Below are 23,713 nucleotides of genomic sequence, written 5' to 3' on the forward strand. Positions count from 1 at the left end.
GCTTAACTCGACGCCAGAGCGTCAATTCGCGGGGCATCGCACGGAGACTAGACCGTGGGTGGAGCCCTTTCCAATTTCTACGCTCCCGCGCGAGACTCGCGTGGTTAATATCGCTGGCGGAAGAGAATAAGAAGCGTAAATAAATATTTTCACGAAGACGGCCGGGATCGGTCGCGCTGAATATCCAGCGGTTTAAATAACCTGGAATTTAATCCGCGACGCGTTGGCGCCATTTATCCGTATCCAAGCACGTATGTAAAATCAAAGAGCGAGTTCGTTAGCAGGATTTTCTCGAGTGTAAAGTGGACCTCTGGTTCGCGAGGAGTAGATAGCCGAGTGAGTGCGCGCGCGTGTTACCGCCGTCCTCCTCCCACCGTCGCTTCGCCGTCCTTCTCCCTCCCCGCTGGCTGTTCCCTCGCGTTCGAGTCCCGGTCGCTGACTACGTGTCCCCCTAGGGCAGCCGGCGGCGCGCATGCGCGGCATCGCGATTATGACGTCATGCACCATGACGCCACAACGCCCGATTGGCGGAGCGCGTCGTTGCCGTCGTTGTGTCGTCGTCGCCGTCGTTGTCGAATCGTGCGGGCCGTGCAGGCGATGCGGCGGGGCGAGGGGGAGGCACGGCCGGGCCGTAGGGGGGAGGAGAGCGACACCCGTAGCTCCGCTTTACCGCCGCATTCTCGAGCGTTCGTCTCCGTTCGTCTGATCGTACGGCAGCCAGGCGAGCGAGCGCACGTCGTGTCGTCGCGCGCATACCATTATATTCGCGTCTCGTGTTCAACCCAGAATACAGGGTTCCCCCCGTGTGTTTCGTCACTGTGCATACATCCTACCTGCGCCGCCCGCGCTAATGACGCCTTAGCCGTTATCCTTATTTAACGATAAAAACCAACCGAACGGCTGCAAGGGTAAGTCTGCGTGTGGCAAAAATATCTGGCGTCCGAGCGAACGTGCTCTTTCTTTTTCTCGGCTCCGCCTGTGCGGCGCGTCGCTCGCTTCGGGCGTCCGTCGTAATACGCGTTCGCTGAAATCCCGGCGCAATAACCGACAAATTCTCTATCTCTCTCTCTCTCTCTCCCTCTTTCTCTCTCTCTTTCTCTCCCTCTTCCTCTCCCTTTCTCTCTCTCCCTCTCTCCCCCTTTCTGTCTTTCTCTGTCGCGAATCGTTATATTCGGCGCGTCCGCAATCCATGTAGCTACGACTCCGGAGAGCGGAAAGGAGAACGCGAAAGACAAGACTGTGGGCAGCGTTGAGTGATCCATCAATCCGATCGGCAGTGAAGTTAATTCGAGTGTTTCGCCGGAGGCTCCCCGGCGGTTTCTCGATCCGAATATGCGTTCGAAGTAAACCGAGAAACGAGAGGAACGCCGACGCTCTGTGAGTTTTTTTTGTTGTTGTTGTACCGTGTGCGTCGTGGGAAGCGAAGCGGGATTAACCGAGACGTGCTTAAAGTGGATGTGAGTGATACACTGGGTATATTGGCGCATCGTGACTCGCCGACTATTCACGGACGAAGAGGCCGAGCAAAATGATGGGGAAGAGAACGCAGTGCTATTTGTGCGATCTGCCCAGAATGCCCTGGGCCATGATCATGGACTATTCGGAGCCCGTGTGCCGCGGTTGCGTGAATTACGAGGGCGCCGACAGGATAGACCTGGTCCTGGAGTCGGCCAAGCAGATGAAGAAGGCGCACGGCTTCCAAGAGGCCCGGTCCTCCACGTCCAAGGCGTACAGAACCGCCGGGCACACCGAGCACAACGGCGGCACCAATCTGGACGTTCTGCCTATACAGAACACTGGCCAGAGCCATTCCAGGCACCACAATATCGCCGGCTACTCGCAGCTGCACCATCGTAACTCCATCACCGAGTTCAACTCCGGCACATCCAGGCAGCAGATCTCGCGGCAGCACGAGGAGAGCCACGACATCGCCAATGGAATGAGGAGCAATAACGTGAGGATCCCGAACGCCCACCTGGCCGCGGTGGCGCATCACGTGAACCTCAGCCACAACAGAGGGATGGCGCAGCTCAAGCGGGGCATATCCACCATCGACGAGGACGAGCACGCGGACAAGAGGCTCTCGCTGGAGGAGCAGCATCCGGTCAGGCCGCCATTAACCAGGGGCGATTCCCTGCCAGCTGTGAGCCTCGCGGTTAGTTACGTGCAGGACAGAAGCAAGGAGAAGCATCCTGTGAGAGCGCCCAGCTTCGAGACCGCCACCACGTTCAAGGCCAATGGTGAGTTACGCGGATGCCACAGCCGGGGACACGTTTTCGCCGTTGAATCGGCCGGTATCTGAATTCCCTGCGTTCTCCTCGCCTTAACATCACTCGCGTGCCCATCGTAACGGTACCTCAGAATTTCGATGCCTCCGCGAACGGACCTCCCTGCTATCGATATATAACTGTTTTAAGAAGCTGTACTAAATTTCTGGAAGACAGTTTATAGATATCCTCGGTCGCCCCGCGAAACATTCCTTGGTCAGGATCTCGGATGCAAATTGAAGCTTCTGGTGAACCCAGGGCGAAAGTATAAACGGTGTCGCACATTTTGCCGCGTTCATGTGTGATATTTTCAAGCACACTTTGCGTCAGAGTTTTTGTAAATTTGGAAAATGTCTCGATCACTCTCGCGGGGAGGGTTTATTTACTTTATTTTGTGAGCGAGTTTGATAGAAGAGGTAGTTGGTGGAAAATTAATTGGCCCATCAGGGTCACTTCCCTGACTGCGAATGACGTCACGAGCGGCCCTCTCTTTTGCAGCCTCGCTGTCTGCCTCGACTGTTTCCAGATACACGGGCGTCTTTGAACTTCTAGGAGCGTCGGAGTCAACTAAAATTGTTCCGCCGATCGAACTTATTTTGCCTTTCTCTTTCACTGTTACGCTTGCTTTCTTCCCGCTCTTCTCGCGTAGCTTGTCGTCTTATTGGTCTGGCGGCTCTGCTTCTTCCTCGATATTCTCCTGCTCTGTCTTTAACCTTTGGAGTACCTTTGGAGTACCATAACACGTACGCGTTTAGGCGTGCGCTGTGCGTGCGCGCACGCACACGCCGACTGCGCGGGGAACGCCGATGGGCGTTCGGCCAGTGTGTCTAATAAACAGAAATGGGGGATTCCCGCACACGGCGGTACGCTGACCGTTTAAATCGGCGAGCTTAAAGGGGTCTAACGCGAACAATCGGGTGGAACAAACGAGCGTGAAACGCGAAACCGAGAGACAAGAAATAGAACGACAGAGTATGTCAGGGTTTACGTTTCAATAACCTTGAGGAGGCAATTACTTTTGCGTTAAGTGAGCTTACGAATCGGAAGTTTGTGCTTTCGAGTTCCGCCTGGACCATGTAATTCTGATTTGAACCACTCTTTCTTTAATGATTATTGGTGCCCATCGTCATCATAATTTACTTTGCAATGCAGTGCAAAGTGAAATATGTATAGAAGCATAACAATTATTTTTTATTATAACTCCGAGAAGAAAGTTTTGAATTAAATTGCATTTTATATATATATAATAAATATATATATAGAAATAAAGGGAATATAGGGAATTATTTTTATTCTAACCCAGACCTATCTGTACCTACTTCCACGTTTCTATATTGTTCTTTTCGGCTTTCGTACTTTTTCGCTATTTTTCTATATTTCTTAACCAGCTAACTACCACTTTATTTTGCCTACCGTCTATTATTTCCATAGAAACTTATTGTTTTGTAATAAGATAAGATTTCTTGGTTCGTTATGAGAAATGTGAAAATGTATTTTTATTAATGTAAGAGGAATTAACGCGTTAAGAAAAAATATATATATTCACATGAATAGGGAATTATTTTTTCTTAACGCGTAAATTCCTCTTACATTAATAAAAATACATTATCACATTTCTCATAACGAACCAAGAAATCTTATCTTATTACAAAACAATAAGTTTCTATGGAAATAGTAGAAGATAGGGAAAATGAAGCGGTAGTTAGCTGGTTAAGAAATATAGAAAAAAAAGCGAAAAAGTACGATAGCCGAATAAAACCAATGTACAAACCTGGAAGTAGGTATAGATAGATGTAGGATGGGATGTTAGGAGTAGTTCATATAGGTGTGGGTATGGAAGGTATGAGTGGTGTTGGTTATAATTGTAAACCAAGTTCATTTCAGGGCTGTGAAGCCGAAATTAAATTAAATAAAAATAAATAAGTTTCTACGGACACTGAATGAGATTTGTACTCCAGAATATTAAAATTACTCAACATACAAAAATATTAAAAAAAAAAAAATGGTATTCGTGAATGAACATGAACAAGGTGAAGAGATTTCTACTCAAAAGCAGCTCTCTTTTACCAATTCCGCCAGGACTACAAACATTCTTGTTCAAATAATCAGAGGCGTGCTTTCTATTTACCAAAACTTCAATTTCAAATATCTTCATCAATGATGCACAACGATTGCAATGCTACATTGACCTCTCCGTTGCTAATTAATTTTGTATATTTTCTATGCGCTCGTATATCCCAGATTCCTCTTGGAAGAGCTGTCTTTCTCTCGCCCGTTCTTATCGGTTGGTAATAAAAATAGGAAAGCCTTCGTTCGGCGGTGCGCCGCGTGGCCATCTGGCGCGAGAACGAGAGGCGCTACACATGTATGTCGTGTGGTTACGAGACGCCGGCTCTCTCGAACCTCCATAGTTTCGTAGAATCGTCACAGTCAGGAGGAAGTAAGTAAAACACACGTCTTCCTGCTCTCTTTCCTCCTACAGAACGAACTGCCCGTGCGCGCGTGTAGCACAGCCTTTGTTACACCGTGCCCCTCTTCTCCCCCTTTTCTTCATTCTCTGGACGAACGGCAGTCGTCCAAACGCGTATAAAGGAGACGTATTGCACGTCGAGCACGTGATGGGACGACCAAAAGATACACCGAGCTGCCGTGCCGTGACGTCCAATCGAATGACGTCACTCCGTATATTTAGACACAATGAATGAGCCCCGTTGTTGCTCGATACAAATCTCATCGGCGTTAGTAGCGTCTCGCGAGCGTGTAATCCCGCCAGCCAGTCGTAACGGACGGGACTGGATCGGCTCGGCTACTCGTTAGCGACCGTTAGCAGCATTTTTTTCCCCGCCCCGCCTTCTCTCGTGTTTTTATATTCCACCAAATAGCCGCGCAGACTGTGCTTGTTCGCTTTCAAATAATTCTGCACAGCGCTGCGTGGAAAGTGATTTCTTTATTCCTCTTTACACTTCTTTTTTCCTTTTATGTAAATCACGCTCTTTCTGTTCCATCGCGTCGCGTCGCTGCGCGATACTTTCGAAAACCGGTTCGCGAGCGGCTGCGCGGCGCAAGATATTTCGCTACATCGCGAAGGTAACTGTAGTGCGGCCCCCGTTTTCTTGCGCTCCGTTTCGTTGCACCCGTGGCTCATTGACGACGAACGGTCGACGATGGTCGTATCAGGCGGCTCGCGTTGCATTTGCTCTGGTGCGTGCCGTGAGTCACCAAATTATTTATATTGGCTTTCGTACATACGAAATTGCGGATCGCGGATAGCGTAACAGTTCCTTTGTTTATTGCGGACATACGATAACAATTGCTGGGGCTTACAACTCATGAAATCACAGAAACTGAAAAAATAAAATAGTTAAAAAGTAAACGATATTTTCATTCAAACTTCCTTACGCGAAACGGAAAGTTCATAAATGAAAATGCTTTTAATATATTATTATTTCATTGTGCGGGGATGAAAATTTAGAGCTTATGGTTAGAAATAACTGCGTGACAGTTTTTTTTCGGATTTCTCACCTTGCAAACTTATTACCGCGGGCTAATGTCGGATTTAACAGGGCGGCCGATGGGCAGTTGCCGCCTGGGCCCCCGCCCAGAAGGACCCCCAGGGCCCCGTCTTTAATAAAATTATAATTTTATCCAAACTATATTTTTTTTCTGTACTACTACACTAAGACCGTTTTTAGTAAATTAACTCTACATTTTCCTGAAAAATGGCCCCCCGTAAAACAAATAAAGTTCGAAATCTTATATGTTTTATGCTATTACAGTGGATAGTCAGCAAAATTATGTTGTGGAAAATAAAGTTCCGCTTTAAAAGTGGTACAATTAAATATTACCAACAAGTATTTTTGTATGCCAAATGTACCATATCGTATAGAGAAATTGGTAAACAGGAACTTAAGTAGTTTACGAGACATCATATAAAAGTATCAGAATAAAAAATGAAGTAAATTCTTAAATGTACCTGAAGAATGTTTTGCAGCGTGAAAAGTAAGAAAGAATGTGCAACATTTTATTTTCAGAAGACTGTTTCCTGAGAAACAAAATATTATCGATCAAAAGAAACAATTATTGGAATTAGTGAAAAACTATGTAGCACATGTCACCCCCTTCTATTCGACAATAAAAATAAAACTATCTGGAGACCAGACAATCATGTAAAAAAACGGAGAAATCCAACTTTACACGCAAACCAACAAACTTGTCCCGATAATCTCGTGACTCACTGTAAGTCACAAATATTTCTCAATTAATTACTCTCCTACTTAATTAAAGCACTTGGACGATACCGTTCCGGTTACCATCGATGCAGATTTAAATTGTATCGTCCAAACTGTTCAATTAAGAGTATACACATTTTCCTAAATTTATTATTTTTCAAATAAAACTGTGTTGTTTCGTACACGGTAATCAGACGTTTATCTGACAATACGATGGACACGAAGCGAAAAGGCAAAATCTAAAAAATGTCTCGTAGCACATTAAAGAAAGGGCACGTGTTTTCTCGTTTTAATCTTTCATTTCCTGGACAATTATCTGGTGACATTGAATGGTTCGTGTGTTCCAAACAATTTCCAATACCTGTATATCGATTTTTTCGGCCCTAGCGCTTATATCCACTTGCGGCTTAACCGCGCGCAACTAAAAAATCCTTTACTTGATTTACAACTGACAAGGGAAGATCCCGAAGCCGAAAATTCAAAAAATTCTGAAACTTTGTGGATATGTAGGAGATTTCCTTCTGATCACAACGCAATTTTTTTTGCTGCCTAAAATCGCTCTAAGGGGGTGAAATTAACCCCTGAAGATTCGGCTATTTTTCGATTTTATTTTGTAACACGCAATCTGTAAGAGATAGAAAAGAAGTTTCAAGACAAAAGTTACTTCTTTTAATGAGATCTATCATTTGGTAAACAAATTATTTTACAGTACACGAGTTATAATACAAAATTCGGGAAATAACCGAATTTTCAGGGGTTAATTTCACCCCCTTAGAGTGAATTTGGGCAGCAAACAAAAATTCCGTTATAATCGGGAGGAAATTCACTGATGTCACCGACAACTGTTCAGAGGTATCCGCAGTCAAAAGCAATCCATTGCTGATACTTCAATGAAGATCTAATACGAAATATAAAAATTGGCATTTTTATTACCGAATGGCCGACGCTGTATTTGTCTTTATGACTCTAGGACTCCCTAAGCGCGCGGTTCGAGAGCTTCGTCGACCCGAGAACACTTCACGGTCATAAAAAGGGTCTCCCTCAAGCGATTTCAGCACACCGTCGGTGCAGAAGCCAAAATACCTTTGCCAACCAATTTTTAGTTTTACCGAACGGATACGGGTTGCATAACGGCCCCTAGAGGGACAAATGGGAACTGCTCCGTTGTAAGGCAAGCAAACGATATTTTTTACGACCACGCTGACGGCAGGGAACTGATAAGTGTGCTTAGACCTTAATGAAACGAGGCAGAAATATGCTATGAGAGAACCAATATCTAGTGTTTATAACAGTTAATACCCACAACAGATAAGGTTCACGTAATGAAAACATCTGACTCATTGCCAGTTCGCTCCTTCCAAATCGCTCTTCAAGCGGCTATGCAAGCTACACGCTTCCAGGACGCCAGAATACCCTCGGGCGTCTACTTGTTAAAATCCGAACAGAGTTAGAAGCTGCGGGAGACTGCACTTGAAATTTACATACTCTTGTTAACAATTGTGTAAGCCTTCATGTAAAAAGAGTCCACCCTCTATCACTTTTCATCATTTTCTTATAAGTCTTCCGAAAGTTTAAATTGTTATAAACTTTGCATTCTTTGCAGTAGATTAAAAAACGTTAATGGCACATACGAGTAACTGAAATATACTTGCTTACGTATGTAACGGTATACTACAAAAGCTGTATTTTGATGTTCTATAATGATTAATTAAAACAATTAGTTTCACTTAAAACACCTCATGAGTTTATCTCCATAACACTGTATCTAATCACGGAATCATGTGAACGGAGAAATATATGTGGAGTTCGAAGGCGTGGATGGTTCTCAGTTCACAGAAAGAAAAAAAGGTTGTAAATTAAAGTTGACCAAAGTTGCAGCAGTGCTGCCAATCCCAGTAAACAAATGTTTAAGATGCTGTTTGCAGTATAATAGATATAAAACGTAGACATATGTAACGAAGATAATGCATTTAATGTTTTTCATAATGAAAAAGGTAGTAAATCGTTAAAAGAAAAAAGAATTTTACGCTTTTATAAGAATTACTTATTTTTTATTTCCATTATCCGAGAGTATAATAAGAATCAGGATTAATGGTACACTTGTGCCCGTTATTATCACAGCAACAAACCCTAGCTAATAATTAAATCTGCATGTAACGACCTTGGGCCTTGAAAATGGGACCACGAGATTCTTTGGCAATTTGGCGGGAAAAAAAACACTGTTCCCATTTCTGCTACCAAGATAAAAAATTTGCATACAAATGCTAAGCATAATAAACATTCTTCACAAAGCCCCCATAAGCATGCGTTTAAATATTAAATTGTACTTAAATTGTTCTAAACAGTAGAATATTTTGAAGGCTATAAATCCGACGATGGAGCAGATTAAGTCAAATCAAAGCCCACAGAATTTGAAATCGCTGAATTTGCGAATTCTTCAAAACAGTTGTCACAGTTTTATTACACCAGTCGCCCAAATTGCGATAAATCGCCCAATCTGGCAACTCTGCCACTGTGCGACATCGAAAAGTACTCGTGAGACATTTAATTCACAAAACCAAATCCTTTATCTTTCACCGTATCGATATGAAAGTGACAGCAATGGATTCCTGACGTCGTCCCGATTAAAACGCACCAAATTCCATGTGAATCGGACTATTTTTAACGAATTTGGCTTTAAATCCTGCAAATTAATGTAAAGTGTCATTTCGCTAATTATAGCTCGAATTATGTCGAGTTTGGTATCATTTTCATCGGGAAAACGCAAGGAATCGATTGGTGTCACTTTCGTGAAGATTCGATGAGAAATGCGGAACTTGACATTTGGCACTTCTTAATGGCTGTGTTAGAGTTCGTTGACACGACCATACGTGTATCGTGATTCACGTATGATGGATACTAGAGGTGTGCGAGAACCCGAAAATGTCGGGACGGGTCGGGACGAGAATTTTTCTCGGGATCGGGATGGGTTCCCGAGGGTTTCGGGATTCCCGAAAGTGTTGTGATTCGTATTATTAGGACTGACTGATGTTTGTACTTCGGAAAATCAACAATGCCTCTACACTTTTTCTTACGATGCGTTGAATGTGCTATGTCGTATTCATTAGACGGGTCCTTGGAATTTTCGGGAATCCCGACTCTTTCGAGAATCCCGGACGTTCTCGGTAATCCCGAAATTTTCATCAGCCCGACCCGACCCGTCCCGACATTTTCGGGTTCTCGTACTCCTCTAATGGATACCGATAAGTACATACATTGCCTAAAGCGTTCAGGCAGCGATTCCCAAGAGATGCATAAAGGTGCGTCTCCACCAGCGTTCCCGAACTGTTCACGAACAAACGATTCCATAGGAAATTCAATTCCCATACCGTTCGTAAACAGTTCGCGAACGCTGGTGGAGACGCGCCTTAAGTAAAGTATGACTGTACTGATTTTCGGTATCCTCGGTCAGTCGGCCGCCGCGCCCGGCGACTTTGTTTACATCCACTGGGCCGACAAAACATAGAAGCAAATTGTAGCATTCACACGGCAGCCAGCAGTATCTAGCACTTGAAGTGCAAGCAAGTTGTTTCATTGATTTTACTTTGGACTCGCCTAAGGCTGCTATATGTATATAGGTAGCATATTCTTCCGCAATTGCAGGACGTTGTTACGAGGTAGAGAAGGCAGTCGTGCTTTCTCAGTAACGCTTAGAGTTTATTGAGATAGACTTTTGTTACAAGGTGAAAACCGTGCTTAAGGGTAACACAATGACTGTGTGTTCGAGTCTAAAGTCCGTACTGGAGTCTCTGGCGTCGGTGGAGCTCCAGGGGTTTTATACCCCTTGAGGGCACGACGCTTCCCTGTTATTTGGCGGGAAAATCAGGCGGTAAGATCCTCTTGGGAGATCTAGCGCTAAGATCTATTGCGAAGGGTCGGAGAGAAGATCTAGCGCTAGGATCTATCGGGAAAGGTTTAACGGGTGGACCTAACGAGAAGTTATGAGTTGGTCCTTTGTCACAGGTTGAGGACGATCCTTGTCTATTACCAGCACCAGCGGCGGTGGCCGCGATGGAAACATCGGTTCTCGTTCGATCATTGAAGTTAAGCATCGTGGGCGCGTACCGGGGAAAGATGGGTGACCGTTTTTCTCCTGGTGCGTCGCTTGCTGCTGGCAATCTTACGGGTAGAGGTTGTTTCCCCGGTTGCGAACGTATATAAAATAATTCGTGACCGTTACGGCCTGGCCAATAGCAAAAATTCCTTACGGTGATATTCCATCGAGTCACAAGACACGTGGTCTTTTTCAGACCTCACTTTCCGTTCACCCTGTGGCCTGCACGGTGGTCTTCTAGAAAGAGATTAAATGCTCACTACTTACTACTCCACCTTGCTTGGTTTCAATGCTTCTATAGAGGAAACTCTGAGGCGCAGCGCGTCAGTTGGACCTTGAATAAACCGACACTATCATCTGTCTATTAGCCCCAACCTGGCGCATAGCGTAACAACGTTTCATATGGATCCTAAGCTGTTTCTAAGCTGATCAGGAATTGGGTTCTGATCAGGAACTTGGGGTCCTTGACGGTATGCTGCTCCGAGCTCCCGAAAGAGCGCCACCTAGAGTCACGATCTGGCCGGGCCCGATCCAGATGGAGATCTTATCGCATCGCCGAGAAGCTCTACGAAATCGGATCGCAAAAAGCACGAGTGTCGATGTAGGTCTCGCGTTATAGGATACAGGTTAGCGAAACTTCCATCGAAGAGAACTGCGTTTGAAATAATCCACCAGCCGTGGCTAGAACGATGCGGATAGCGAGAAGGATATACCCGTGAAATAACGGGAACGGCGTAGTGGCTGATTTTACCGGTGTATGCCCACTTCCAAGTATTTTTCTGTTACCTGGCCTTGAACCGTTCGGTATCTCGAAGCTACGTCGATGAGGCTAATTAATGGTTATTATCAGGCTCGAAAACGGTTGATTCCAACAGCCACAAGCGTCGGCCATAACCCGATCCCTACTCGAAACGGACCTAACGGCTTGTTTCAACGACCAGCCAGGAATACGGAAATTACACGGGATGAGGTATTCTAGGAACGGAATACGCGCGATTTGTTGCCCCGACGATACAGGATTTCCCGTTTTCGTGGCCATTCAGAAGTGCATATCTGGCTAAGCTGGCGATAGCTGTACAGTTTTTGTACTTCAGACCCCCAAGGGAGGTTTAGCGATCCCGCTAGAGTGTCGTGGAATATTATTCTCGCATTATCTATGCCGCATATTGGCTTGGTCTTTTTATCTAACTTTTTTTTTATTCTGGAAGGGTGTAGCGTTTCCGTTCAAAAGATAGAAACCACGTTTACGTATGCGCGTTTCGATAAAAATAGATTACCGCTGGCAGAAGATTAGACTCTGGAAATAAACATGGATTATGAGAAAATTTTTGAAGGCAGCAGCGGACTTTTCTTTCATTTCGTTCGCTGTGCTACGGGATACGATTATTTTATTGGGAATTGTAAGTTTCCTGGATTAAACCGATACTGGCTTATTACGTGGGTGTCGTAACGATTGCAGATGATATCCTTATTACGTTAGAACGGTTCGGTCGGTATAATTTTGCATGTTTGCACAATATTATTCTGCACTGCGTTCCACATTAGAGCGTACCCGTTTCGCGCAGGGATACACTGTTGATTGGTAGTAAACCGGCGGGGAAAGTGCTTACGACCAATCGCGGAAGTGCTTCGACCAATCGCGTGCGCCAGATCCGTGGGAGCTGCGCAGATCGGTCGCGAGTCGGTAGGGGCGTTGGTACGTTCTTATATGGAACGCAGTGTAGACAGAAAGAGTGACCCCAAAATGAGGCCTTTCTAGCCCCTTTTTGGTCCAACGATTTTGGAACCGAATTTTGTGCCAAATGATAGCTTATGATGAGACATGAATCCCGATAAATTTTCAAGTTGAGGTGACAATTAGTTTCTGAGGTATGACAGGTGAAAGAAGTGAAAATTCATTAACGCGTCAGTCCATACGCTTCGATGTATAAACTTTCATGTCATTCCGATAATTTAAACAATTATTTGCAGGGGGTTTGCTGACTGCTAATAACGAATTTGAACTTAGATTTTCAAAATTCACGAAAAAAAATCAAATGGCCAATTCAACATTGTGGACGATATATTAAAAACTATATTACTACACAGACATTTATATTTCTTGATTTTTTTCACCCTGAATTTTGAAAATCTAAGATCAAATTCGTTATTAACAGTCAGCAGAACCCCTGGAAATAATTGTTTAAATTATCGGAATGACATAAAAGTTTATACATCGAAGGGTATGGGCTGACGCGTTAATGAACTTTCACTTCTTTCACCTCTCATATCTCAGAAACTAATTGTCACCTAAACTTGAAAATTTCGAGTGACTGATGTCTCATCATAAGCTATCATTTGGCACAAAATTCAGTTCCAAAATCGTGGGACCCAAAAAGGGGCTATTCCTTGTTTCTTGTCTGTACGTATTGTTTCTTCATCCCTGAATTCTCTGGCAATGGGAAATTAATTTGTGTCCTCACTGAAGAGTAATTACAGAAAAAGCTCAGCAACTGCTAATCTTCTAGATAAACCTGATAGGAGAATAGTCCCAACGATTTCTATTTTTCCAATTTCTTCTTATTCCTAATTTAATTTCATTCAGCAGAGAGGTACACTAATAGTTCGAAATTCAAGCTGAATACTCGAATGAGTAATCTGAAAAGTATCCTACGCATTGAATAAATTAAGTAACTCAAACTTCTTCCAAGGGTGCAAAACATTCGAGCAGTTGATCGGGCTGGTTGAGCTGTAGTATTTTTTTTTTTAATCAGTCTGTAGCTGGTTGTAATAGGTTTCCAGTAACATTAATTCCAGCCAGCTGCGCTGTGGAAATACGCGAGGATTGCCTTTTACACTCGATTGATTAGGTCGGTAATGGTTAATGGTATAGCACGTGTGTATGCGCATAGGAAGGAGAGAGATAGCTGAGAAACGCCCGGGCGCGACGTGTCAACGGTAGTAACAGGAGCGAGCGAACCTGAGTTGTGTTTCGCAATGATCGCCACGCTTCGCGGGTTCCCGACTATGCTGCATCGATCGCGTACAGATACAGGAGAGAGACACGTAACATCGGCTTCGTCCTACGTCACTGGACGATTATCGCGTTCGTTCCGTCGTGCATGTCTCGACTCGTCCTATTACATATAGGGTGTCGCGAAACTCTTCGCGAACAACCTCCGCAAGTAACATCAAGCCAATAGCCTTCGAAAGCTCCTCGTCGCGTAGATATATACATTCTAAGGAACTCTACAAGCGCCGTGTACAGCAGCACGTTTAAAGCACAAGAGCATTTTATTCTCCGGTTTAAAAGCCCGCGAAATTTCGCATCAACGAGCATTCGGTTATTCCCGACTCGCAACGTACAGTGTTGTCCGCCCTTTCATTAACCATCGTTCGTCCAAGGTTATCCCCCCAGTTACTAAACACTGCCTAAGAATAAACTTTCGGGACACCGTGTAGAGAGACACGTCGGCCGTAAACGCGCGTCGACGGCGTCAACGACGCGCTGGGGAGGGTCATACTTTCGAAACAAGGCCACTATAGCCGACCGGTTAGCCAGCGAATATACAAAGCGCGCAGAGTGTGACTAAGCCGAGAGCCGCCTACGTACGTGATGCGATGTCGTCTGTTACAAAACCGCCGGCGCGCGCGCGCATGCGTCGTTCCTTCCCCTCCGCGCCGATCCCCCCTTCGGACCCCTCCCCCTTTCCCCCCTTCCCCCTCGCTTCCTTTGGACAAGCCACAGCTACGTTTCTTCGCGTGATTCGAGATACATACATAGATAGAGGCGCGCGGTCCTCGCTCTCTATCGAAGCCCGCGGCGCGGCGTCACGGAAAAGTACCGGTCACACGTCGCCTCGATGGTAGACCACGCACGCTCCGCAGTCGGGAGACCTCGGTCACTCGTATGCCGGCTGTTGGCTGTTTTCTGATCGGCTGGTGGGGGAATGTACGCGCGGATGCTGCGTGCTGCACTGGAAGAATAGCCTGGATACGGGACGGAGATATCGCGTGTCACGGTCCGCCGTAGAACGTGACGAAACCGTGCTTTTTAATATCCATTCGCGGTTTATCTCGCGCTAGGCGAACGATGCGTTTCTCCGTACCCAGTGGGGGGAGGGTTCGGGAACGTGTAAACAACGCGGAGAAAAATAACGGGACGATAAGCGAGAAGTAGTGCGTTGTCAGTAAATTCCGTTGCGTAGGATCGATAATGTTGGACGGATAAAATTGTTCCTTGGGGCAGACGTGTCTATGGAAATGCGTGCTCCCGAGTAACAGGAATCGAGCGATTCGGTGGCAACTCGATGGACTTTTAATAATTCACTGCTCAAAGATACGGCATTGACAACCCGCCAGCAGGCAGAGTTGTGCAGAATTACAATTGAATTACTCCGTGAATTATAATTACAAAATAATTAAATTACATTGTAATTCGTAATTCAGATCTCTCATTCAATTAAGTTACATCAGAATTCGTATATGTAATTGAAGTATAATTGCAAAGTACAATGTAATTACGAATTAAAAGGTAACCAAATTGAGAGCTAATTAGAGGTGGGAAAGAAATATGTAGGTAAAGGTTTCGAACAGAAAAAAAGTTATTATGAGTGACGAATATGGTATTATTCATAAATTTATAATGTATGAAGAGAAATAAACTTCTTTGTTACATTCTTCCACATTCAAATAGGGCTCGGACTATTCGAATAATTTAATATTCGAATATTTTACAAGTATTCGAATGCTACGAATAAACTTCGAATATTTGAGTATTCGAACGTTATTATTCGAATACTATTCAACATTTGAATACTGATGTATTCGAATAGTATTCGAATAATAACATTTGAATACTCAAATATTCGAAGTCAGTATTCGAATAGTATTGGAATAATACGTCAGTATTCGAATAGTATTGGAATAATACGTCAGTATTCGAATAGTATTCGAATAATACGTCAGTATTCGAATAGTATTCGAATAATACGTCAGTATTCGAATAGTATTCGAATAATACGTCAGTATTCGAATAGTATGGTGTGAAGTGGGTTAAAATTAGCTTACAAGATTTCATCCTGACAAATGAACCTAAAGAACTTGATTTATAATTCACACTATACTATTCGAATACTTAAATATTCGAATACTTGGATATTCGAATAGTATTCGAATACTTGGATATTCGAATTATATTCACCAAATAATTAAGCAACTGAAGTATTCGAATATTCGAATACCGAAAAATTCGTCAAATAGTCCCAGCCCTGCATTCAAACACAAATGTAAGAAAAGAAACATGTATCTGCTCTACCTAACTTACAATATATATTAAAGGAAAAAATAACGGCAATCACCTAATGCGTCTCATGTAAAAAAATTAATACAGAAATTACGTTGTAAGTGAATTACAATATAATTGAAATACAATGTAATTAAATTACGTAATTATATCAGTGTGATTCAATTAGAACAACTGTGCCAACAGGGCGATATTACTCAATTTCCTCGCATTCATTTATATATTTCGATATTTATCAAAGCTACTTCAAACCAATGTGCTGTATTTTCATATGGGAGATTATCTAAACGTTGCATTTTATCAGTTTATTCTAGTGTATTTTATTGTTAATTGGGGGTATACAATGGGGCTTGAAAGTGGCGGAAATGTTTAACGTATTCCTATGAGATAAACGGTTTCACTTTCGAGCGGTGGCGTAACATCTGCGAATACAAAAAAGAGTAAATGTTCGGCGTTTGTTTGTTGACCTTCCTTAATGTATAACTGATTAACTGGAGGTCCTCCAGTGGAGGAAGAACGTGTTCCGACCCGAGCCAACAGATCACGTTTTCATGAAATTTTAAATGGGCAATTGAAATGCACGTGTGGTATTTCAACGGCCGGATTTAATCGAATTAACAATTTAAAGTACCTCTTATAATATCGCGTGACGCTTTACCCACTGTAACAATCGCTTACAACGAAGCATTTCGGTATTGCCATGAACTAATTTCCGCCAATACTGTATTGAACCGTATTGGAACAATTATGTAATTAAGACTGATTAATGATGCAATCATTGTACCAAATCAATTTCCTTCGCTGCATATTTCTTTAATGAAGGAAAAACAATCTTTGGATTAACTTACAAGAAAGATAATGCATTATTAATTACAATTATATACAGATAACATATTCAATATAATAAAGGAAAAAAGCCAATTTTCAGTTAGAATTTCAAGTCTTTACAAAAATATCTTAATACATAAAGCAAAAAGTGTTAGTGTTTGTCGCCTGAAAACTTTTGAATCGTAAACTCTGGGGTCACGAAAGGTGCCCCAGCTCAATGTGCCTAGCTAATCCAGATGAATGTGACTATTTACACAAAAAAGAAATAAATAAATCAAAACTTTTTTTTTATAAAATCAGAATCCAAATTTCGGGCGAAGCCGAGTAGTAAAGCTAGTATTAGATCGTTCAAATATGATAACACCAATTGTATAGCATCATACGCAATAGCATACACTACCATAGTATTTGACCAGCGGCCGTAGCCGTGATGGAAAACAGGTTCTCGTTAGATCACCGAAGTCAAGCATCACGGGCGGTGTACTGGGAGAAGATGGGTGACCACTTTTCTCCCGGTGCGCTGCTGCTGCTGGGACCCGAAGGAGAGAGGAGGGGGAAAAATGGGACTATATATAATAAATATATAAGTCCGTTCCTTGGGCAAAAATAATAAGCTTGTGAAATGCCATTCTGCTTAAAACGCAGGAAAACAATAAAACATAACATATAACATTAACCACAGTGTTGTATGCGTTATCAAACGACGCCGCATAATGTCATACACGCTACGATACGATACAACACGGTATCATACGCATTACAATAGGATACCACGAGGTATCATACGCATTACAATAGGATACCACGAGGTATCATACGCATTACAATAGGATACCACGAGGTATTATACGCATTACAATAGGATACCACGAGGTATCATACGCATTACAATAGGATACCACGAGGTATCATACGTATTACAATAGGATACCACGAGGTATCATACTGTGCCGGCGCACGCTATATCATTCGCTATCACAAAGTAGCGCACTCGTTAGTACACGGATGATAATTCATCGTAGGCGTTATCATACGGCGACACATGCTATCATGTGCTATCCCAAAGTATCACCCGCGTTATCATCCGATATAACGAAGTACCGTGCACAACACTGTACATCATTACACTCATCATGATATAGTATCGCGCAGTATCATGCGCAATACGATACAGTCGCGTACGTCGCTGTTGTAATATCTACATATACAGTGGATGAACTTTACAAGGGTACACGTGCGACGCCCGTTAATGATTTTCTCGCTCGTAGCGGTCGGACACGTTACAATCGGCTTCGTAAACAATATCAAAATGCGCAACCTCGTAACGTCCTGCAGTACTAAGCCACACCAGGATATTCGACATTCTGTCATGTGCGACGAGTGACGATCGCGGTCGTGAAAAGTAAATAAGCCACGAAAAGCATTCCGTTCACGCATGCGCCGAAGGAGAGTCGTGTACCTACTCCGGCCACGGCGCCCTCAGTCAGAATATCAATCTCCCTCGGTAATTCGATCGATTCGACGGGCACAGCTGATAATTCGAAGAGTAGTCCACGCCGTTCGGGGGTCCCTGTGTATCGATGCGAGGCGACTCGCGCGTGAACAATGAAACTACGCGTGCACGTCGAGTTTTCGTTTAGTTCACCGTAATCGTGGTATTCCCCGTGCGAGGGCAAAGGATATCTATTTCTGTCTTTCCACCCGAATCACTGCTTTATTAAAAACTATGTTGTAGGAAATGCCCGAGAGATTATCTTTACTGGGAAAATGTAAACAGCACAGCTGCGATAGACGTTGGGTTTTCGACGATTGGCAATCGCTCGGTTACATTCGTCCCGTTATATTCCCAGGTGTCCGCCTCCCATTGCTTTGGATTTTGGATATGTTTTAGAGGACCAAAAAATAAGATATACGTGTTTTTTTGTAGCGGCCCATTTTCATATTTGGGGGGTGAAACCACCCCCCAGAATTCATAAGAATAGTTTGATACGTTTTAGAGGACCGGAAAATTAGAAATACGTGTCTTTTTATTTTGGCCTGTTTGCATTGTTAGGGGGTGAAACCACCCCTCAAAGTTATTGATTTTCAGGTGTTCGCCCCCGATTGCTTTGGTTTTTGGATAATTATGACGCAAATGAAATTTATATGAACTTTAATTAACACAATTTTGTAACCCTTATGAACTTTGAGGGGTAGTTTCACCCCCTAAACAAGCAAGCGGGTGGAAATAAAAAGACGCGTATTTCTGATTTTTCTGTCCTCTAAAACAGATCCAAAAACCAAAGCAATAGGAGATGGACACCTGAAAATCTTATAACTTTGGGGGATGGTGTCACCCCCTAAATATGAAAACGAGCCGCTTTAAAAGAACACGTATATCTTATTTTTCGGTCCTCTAAAACATATCCAGAATTCAAAGCAATCGAAGGCGGACACCTGGGAACCTCTCCTTGTCAGTGTTGCCACCATATATCATCATATAAATCCCGAAGCGCCACACGTTCCAACCCGCAAATGGAAAAAGCAAAAAAAATAAGTTTTGTTCTCGAATATCCCGAAAACAAATGTGCAATTCTTTTAATCTCAAAAAATTAAAAATTTAAAAGTATCTGTTTTTTAATTAATAATTTTTATTGCATATAAAATTGGTACCATTGTATAAAATACCACATTTTCTTATCGTCTCATTTTGGTCTGCAACCCGGGGAGTTTCCCAGTAAAACCGGAGCCCGGAGATTTGCTTCAAAACCCGAAGTCTCCGGGCGAAAACCGGAGAAGGGTGGCAGCCCTGGTTATTCTGTATATAAAATCGACCGTCTCGGAGCGTCAGCTAAGATCCACTGAAATTTCTCGAATTTCAGGAGCGTACGTCGGCCCGTCTATCCCATTGGCACCAGCAAACGTGGCGGCAAACGGCGGAGGTTCCCCTCTTCGTCCGCGAACGAGCCCTCCGCCCCCGCCGCCGCCGGCGCAGGAAGGCACCAACGATAATTCACAGTCGAATCATCACCAGGTAAATTAAGCTCGTATATTTAAAGGGCATTCGCTCGCGAATACATCTGCGCGCGTTAATGACGTTCGCGGGGACCGCGCGGGGCTAACTTATTCACAGGCGTTTTGTGTTTCACCCGCAAATTGAAAGTAATTCTGTCCGCCAGGGTTCGACGAATGGCCCGTCACCTATGGCCGCTCTCATGTCCGTCGCCGACAACCTAGCCTCGCCGGAATCAGTGCCACAACCGCCGAACAATCCAAGCCCGACAAGTAGAAGCCCGCCAACTACGGCCACGAACGCGCAGCAGCGCAGTGCCTCCAGAGGTTCCCAGCACAGCCCGAACAGTTCAGGTAATGGTGATCTCTGTTTCTCTGTTCTATTCGATGCTACGTTATTGGAAATATTTATCGCCAAGAGTTTGAATTACTTTGGCCAAGGTATCGGGCACCGTATACCCAAACACCAAAGAGATGTAAGTGGTAGCACGTTACTTAGCGGAACGATGCAATGAATATTTCCAACATCGTGTATATCGTAAAGGTGAAGTTAGACGGCGCGTGGCTTGCCGAGTCGGCTCGGCTCGCCCAGGTTCGGCGCGTCCAGGTTTGGCAAGTCGGCGAGCCATGAGCAACCCCACGGCGCGGGACATGGTGAGTCGGCTAGGCTTGTCCAGGCTCGGCGAGTCGGCTTGGGCTCGTCCAGGCTCGGCGAGTCGGCTCGGACTAGCACGAGTCAGCTTGGGCGAGCACGAGTTGACTTGGGCGAGCCATAAGCGTTCCCACGGTGCGGGAATCGGCGAGTCTCGGGTCAAATTTACTGAGCCACACGCCGTGTAAAGGCAGGCTCTCACTACGTCTCGCCTCGGCTCATTTTAAGGTAGGCTCTCACTACCTCTCACCTCGCCTCGGCTCATTTTAAGGTAGGCTCTCACTACCTCTCACCTCGCCTCGGCTCATTTTAAGGTAGGCTCTCACTACCTCTCACCTCGCCTCGGCTCATTTTAAGGTAGGCTCTCACTACCTCTCACCTCGCCTCGGCTCATTTTAAGGTAGGCTCTCACTACCTCTCACCTCGCCTCGGCTCATTTTAAGGTAGGCTCTCACTACCTCTCACCTCGCCTCGGCTCATTTTAAGGTAGGCTCTCACTACCTCTCACCTCGCCTCGGCTCATTTTAAGGTAGGCTCTCACTACCTCTCACCTCGCCTCGGCTCATTTTAAGGTAGGCTCTCACTACCTCTCACCTCGCCTCGGCTCATTTTAAGGTAGGCTCTCACTACCTCTCACCTCGCCTCGGCTCATTTTAAGGTAGGCTCTCACTACCTCTCACCTCGCCTCGGCTCATTTTAAGGTAGGCTCTCACTACCTCTCACCTCGCCTCGGCTCATTTTAAGGTAGGCTCTCACTACCTCTCACCTCGCCTCGGCTCATTTTAAGGTAGGCTCTCACTACCTCTCACCTCGCCTCGGCTCATTTTAAGGTAGGCTCTCACTACCTCTCACCTCGCCTCGGCTCATTTTAAGGTAGGCTCTCACTACCTCTCACCTCGCCTCGGCTCATTTTAAGGTAGGCTCTCACTACCTCTCACCTCGCCTCGGCTCATTTTAAGGTAGGCTCTCACTACCTCTCACCTCGCCTCGGCTCATTTTAAGGTAGGCTCTCACTACCTCTCACCTCGCCTCGGCTCATTTTAAGGTAGGCTCTCACTACCTCTCACCTCGCCTCGGCTCATTTTAAGGTAGGCTCTCACTACCTCTCACCTCGCCTCAGCTCATTTTATTCTTCCTATGCTCTTCTGATGTATTTTGACAATTTAACTCACACTGCGCCTCGCCTCGGCGCGACTCCGAGCCGCAGATTCTTCCTGGAGACTATTTTGAGGAAGAGAGGCGAGGCGAGGCGTAGTGTGAGCCTACTGAATTGACGACTGCACAGGAAGAGGTTCCCTGAGCAGCTAACCAAACACATGAACCGAGGTAAGCTCAGAGAACTTCAGGTAGGGAATAACCGAAGCGACGCGAGCCTAGATCTGAGTGCGAAAAGAAGTCGCGCCGAGCCGAGGCTAGGCGTAGTAACACCTTACCTTAACTTCACCTTAACGATGTATGTATCCCGGTGAATACATCGGAGCTAAACGTCCGGATACTCGGCAGGTTCCTCGGGTAGGAGGTCCAGTGGTTCGAGGCACGTGTCGTCCACAACCGTAACAACATCGTCAGAGGGAGCAGTGGCCCAGGTCGCTGGTGCCGAGCAAGTGTCAGCGCCCATACTGAAATGCACCCTGTGCCAGGAGCGTCTGGAGGACACGCACTTCGTTCAGTGCCCCAGCGTGCCGCACCACAAATTCTGCTTCCCCTGCAGCCGGGAGAGCATAAAGAGACAGGGTGCCGGCTCGGAGGTAGGTGTCTCCCCGCGCCTTGGCTTAGCAACCGTTTGCCGCATACCTGCGTATCTCGTTCGTCTTGATAAACGGACGCCTGCGTTGATTGCTGTTTCAGGTTTATTGCCCAAGCGGCGAGAAGTGTCCGCTGGCCAACAGCCAAGTGCCGTGGGCATTCATGCAGGGCGAGATAGCCACTATCTTGGGCGACGACACCACAGGCTCCGGGCTGAAAGTTAAGAAGGAGAGAGAAACTTAAGGATTCTCGCGCAAGGTTTAATCGGGGCTCAAATTTTGCACCCTCCTCGAGAGGGTAAATATAATGGTGGAACCGTGAAGGTTCACCGAAAAAATACAAAAAACACACACATTTGGTAATGGTGATAAACGTTGGCTGTGTCGGCCAACGGGCATCGATTCGAGCCAAAGACGTTGTCGGTGTTAAAATTGGATTCGCGAAATGTTGTCGACGTTGCCGGGGAAAGTGGACGCGATTTTGTCCCAGCGACGGGTAAAATCCCCGCCGCCTGTTGTTACGGCTCACGGAGGCAACAGTTGTTTCGATCGATCGCGGGCAAGGGCGAGAGACGATCGAAGCTTGTTTTCGACTGGTCTCGAGGAGAAAGTCTTTGGCATTTTTTTGCACGCTGGCATCGGTCCTGCACGCACGTGTATATAACAGGATTATCGTAGAACGGTGAACGCGCGAGGGCGATAACGCCAGGCAAAGGTGTCCGCCCCGGCGAGGAGTATGCGCAGCGTGTGCGACAGGCAGAGAGGAACATCGCGGAGAGAGATAATTGTGTACGGTTTGGGTTTGTACTTAGGCACGATCGCCTTTATTTGTTTGTTGTGTCGCGTACGTTCTCGCGGTTTTTTCAAGGAACAACGTACACAAGGGGGGAGACGTGTACACGCGCCAGCGCGCGCCCAGCGGCGCGGCCAGCGGCGCGCATCGACGTCCACGTTACACATTACACGTCCACACACTACACTTCACACACAGGCGGTACACACTGTCACGTAACACGATGCCGTGAAATCTGGACGGTTGCATATTGTACTTTATTTTTATCGCGCTGTAACGCGCGTTCCGCGGATCAACCGAAGCCCGAGGGGGTTGGGGGTTGGGGGGGGGGGGAGGTGCGTCGCTTCGGTTCTCCGAACGTGTCGAGCAGAGACGGTGTGTCGCCCTTTTCTAATCTTTTATTTGTATACTCTTCCTACTGCTACGACTACTACTACTATTACTCCTACCATTACACACTCGTTGTATTATAAAGGAAGAAAAGAAAAAAAAATGAACGAGAGAAACATGGTGGACATATTTTGACCCAAGCGTACGGGTTCTCTGTACATTGTGTATATGTGTAGATACCAGCATTACTAATAAAACTTACGGCTAAAGGAGTAACCATTTTTAAATGTACAAAAGAATTTACATTCGTTTCTTTTTTGCGTGTTACTATCTAATTAAATTATTATTTTCCGACTCTCTCTCTCTCTCTCTCTTTCTCTCTCTCTCTCTCTCTCTCTTTCTCTCTCTCTCTCTCTCTCTCTCTCTCTCTCGCGAATTAAACTACGAACCGTTCGTAAATAAATTCGATCGTTATTTTCGTTCAGATCGCTACGGAATCGC

The 23,713-nt window shown here is 45.1% G+C and overlaps 1 protein-coding gene across 1 annotated transcript; it reads left to right on the top strand.

Annotated features, from left to right (window-relative positions):
* Positions 1-603: 603 nt before the first annotated feature.
* On the top strand, positions 604-22,440 carry Pits (Protein interacting with Ttk69 and Sin3A). The gene is made up of 5 exons (XM_076806607.1): positions 604-2,240; positions 19,563-19,714; positions 19,860-20,046; positions 21,848-22,092; positions 22,193-22,440. Exons 1-5 carry the CDS (start codon positions 1,529-1,531, stop codon positions 22,331-22,333), a joined length of 1,437 nt encoding a protein of 478 aa, XP_076662722.1. The 5' UTR covers positions 604-1,528; the 3' UTR covers positions 22,334-22,440.
* The last annotated feature ends 1,273 nt before the right edge of the window (positions 22,441-23,713 follow it).

This window comes from Andrena cerasifolii, chromosome 2 (assembly GCF_050908995.1).
Source record: "Andrena cerasifolii isolate SP2316 chromosome 2, iyAndCera1_principal, whole genome shotgun sequence".
Lineage (NCBI taxonomy): Eukaryota > Metazoa > Arthropoda > Insecta > Hymenoptera > Andrenidae > Andrena > Andrena cerasifolii.